General features: G+C 33.5%; 1 protein-coding gene across 1 annotated transcript in view; it reads left to right on the forward strand.

The window, feature by feature from the left end:
• LOC107671809 (armadillo repeat-containing protein 6-like) overlaps window positions 1-2,366 on the forward strand; it is an 8,369-nt gene that overhangs the window by 3,904 nt on the left and 2,099 nt on the right. The window contains exon 6 of the mRNA XM_016464785.1: window positions 278-415. Within this exon, the coding sequence (XP_016320271.1) occupies window positions 278-415 (138 nt within the window). The remainder of the gene's footprint in view (window positions 1-277; window positions 416-2,366) is intronic.

The following is a 2,366-nucleotide window of genomic DNA, read 5'->3' on the forward strand; positions in this document are numbered from 1 at the left end:
GTCACAAATGTCTTTACTGTCACTTTTGATCAATTTAATGCATCCTTAATAAATAAATGTATTAATTTCTTGATTTAGAGAAATATGTTTAATCAGTTATTTTCATGAAATAACTTGGCCTAATTAATGATCCAATGATTTGTTTCATGTTGCACTAATGAAGTTCCTCTGTGTGTGTTCCTCTAAATCACTGAGTCCGTTCTCAAACTCTGAGTCTCCTCATAAACACAGCTGGTTTCTCATCGTCTTTGCCTCTGTGTTTGCACTGTGGGTTCAGGTGTGTGAGCAGGGATGTGCGGCTCTCTGTGTTCTCGCTCTACGCAAACCCAACAACTGTAAAGTCATCATGGAGTGTGGCGGAGCGCTGGCGGCCCTGCAGGCCATGAAGACTCACCCGGCTGAAGTCAGTGTGCAGGTAAAGCCGTCTGTGCGCTGTCTCGCATGCATCAGCAGATGCGTTTACTCAAAGTGACTTACATTGCATTTAAGGTTCATGCAGAATCCCATAGAGCTTCAGGAGCAGGAATTTCTCTGACATGCATAGTAACAAGAAAGTGAAAGTTTTCAGCATTTCACTAACAGAATATCTTTATACCTGGTAAAACTAGGAGAAAATGCATATCATTTTGCTCTTAAGGCCTGTTCACATAAACGTTAACTATATTGAACATTAGTGTGAAACAGGCCTTTAACTATTCATTTTCTTCAGAAAATGTGAAAATCTAGGTTTTATTTCTTACTTTTTCATTTAAAAGTACTTTCTTTGTGTAAATATGCTGTTTTGTTATTTATTTATTTATTTTGATTTCATTTTATTTTGATTCTTGGTGAATACCTGGTAATGGTTATTATAGTTAAATCAAATAAAATATAAAAAAACAGCATAAAAAACATTTGTTACTTGAAATTAATTAAACTATAAAATAAAATAAAATAAATAAAAAAATAAAATATAATAAATAAAAACTTAATTTATTTCAACAAGTTGACAAGGCAACAATTTTTGTTTTCTAAAAATCTAAAACTAATAAAAAAAATATATAGACATATAAAAAAAAAAAAGTAATAAAAATGACAAAAATACACAACAAAAGTACTAAAATAAAACCTAATTCTAATTTGATATTTTATTTAAAATGTTAAAAACAAAACTAAACCAATATTTCAATGATACTAAAATAACACTAGTTCATATATAGTTATTCCGCCCCGTGTCTAGGGCACGATAAGGGCATTATAGAGAGAGGGTTGTGGTGGTGGATTCAGAAAAAAAGAAAAAAAATAATTTGGTCAGGGAGCAAACAAGCAAACAGATTACATAAGCAAAACTCTTACGTGTATTAAAGATGGTAAGTGAAACATGAAGAGCATGTCTTCAGGGTGTCTAATCAATAATCTAATCAAATTATAAAATAAAAATACGAAAAACGGAGATTGACACAAAAAAAGGCAGGACAACCCTACGCTCTGTTTTTTCCAGTGTATGCTTTAACATGAACAAAGAAGAGCACTAAGTTTGAGCACAGCACATCTTCATGCAACCTGTGAGAGAACAAACAGAGGAAAAGCAAGAGAGAGAGAAACAGAGCAACACAATGCAGCGAAAGAAAGAAAAAAAGAACGGTCGTAACAATAGTGATTTGAATAAAACTTTTTTTTCTGCCAAAAATTCCCTTTGCTACAGATTTTGATAGTCTATTATTATTATTGTATTTTTTATTTTTTTTTAAATATCTTTACTTTTTGCCCTTTTGGCCTTTTTTTGTTTTCTTTGTACTTCTTCTGTTCCCTTCGTTTTCTGAAAAAGAAATAAATGAATAAAACAAGCTGCTAAGCAATTGTTCTTCAGATGATCTTTCCTGTTGTTCCTGGAAAGCAAACCAGCCTCTGTTTGTATTGTTTAAAGGGGTCATATGATGTTGCTAAAAAGAACATTATTTTGTGTATTTGGTGTAATGAAATGTGTTTATGCGGTTTAAAATTAAAAAAACACATTATTTTCCACATACTGTACATTATTGTTTCTCCTCTATGCCCCGCCTTTCTGAAACGTGTCTATATTTACAAAGCTCATCGTTCTGAAAAGCGAGGTGTGCTGTGATTGGCCAGCTATCCAGTGCGTTGTGATTGGTCGAATACCTCAAGTGTGTGATGGAAATGTTACGCCCCTCACCATACTGTGATGCCGTGTCCGGCCGGAGCGACGAGACAAAAACATTAAAACCCATTATAAACGAGGCATTTGTTGCATCCAGTGGGGACATAATTACGTATTATAATGACTTATACTGTGTTTTTACGCGTTGCATCGTGCTGAGTAAACATAAAACCATGTCTGCATTTGTGATCGGAGAAATGACAAACAA

This window comes from Sinocyclocheilus anshuiensis, unplaced genomic scaffold (assembly GCF_001515605.1).
Source record: "Sinocyclocheilus anshuiensis isolate Anshui unplaced genomic scaffold, SAMN03320099.WGS_v1.1 scaffold1491, whole genome shotgun sequence".
Classification (NCBI taxonomy): Eukaryota; Metazoa; Chordata; class Actinopteri; order Cypriniformes; family Cyprinidae; genus Sinocyclocheilus; species Sinocyclocheilus anshuiensis.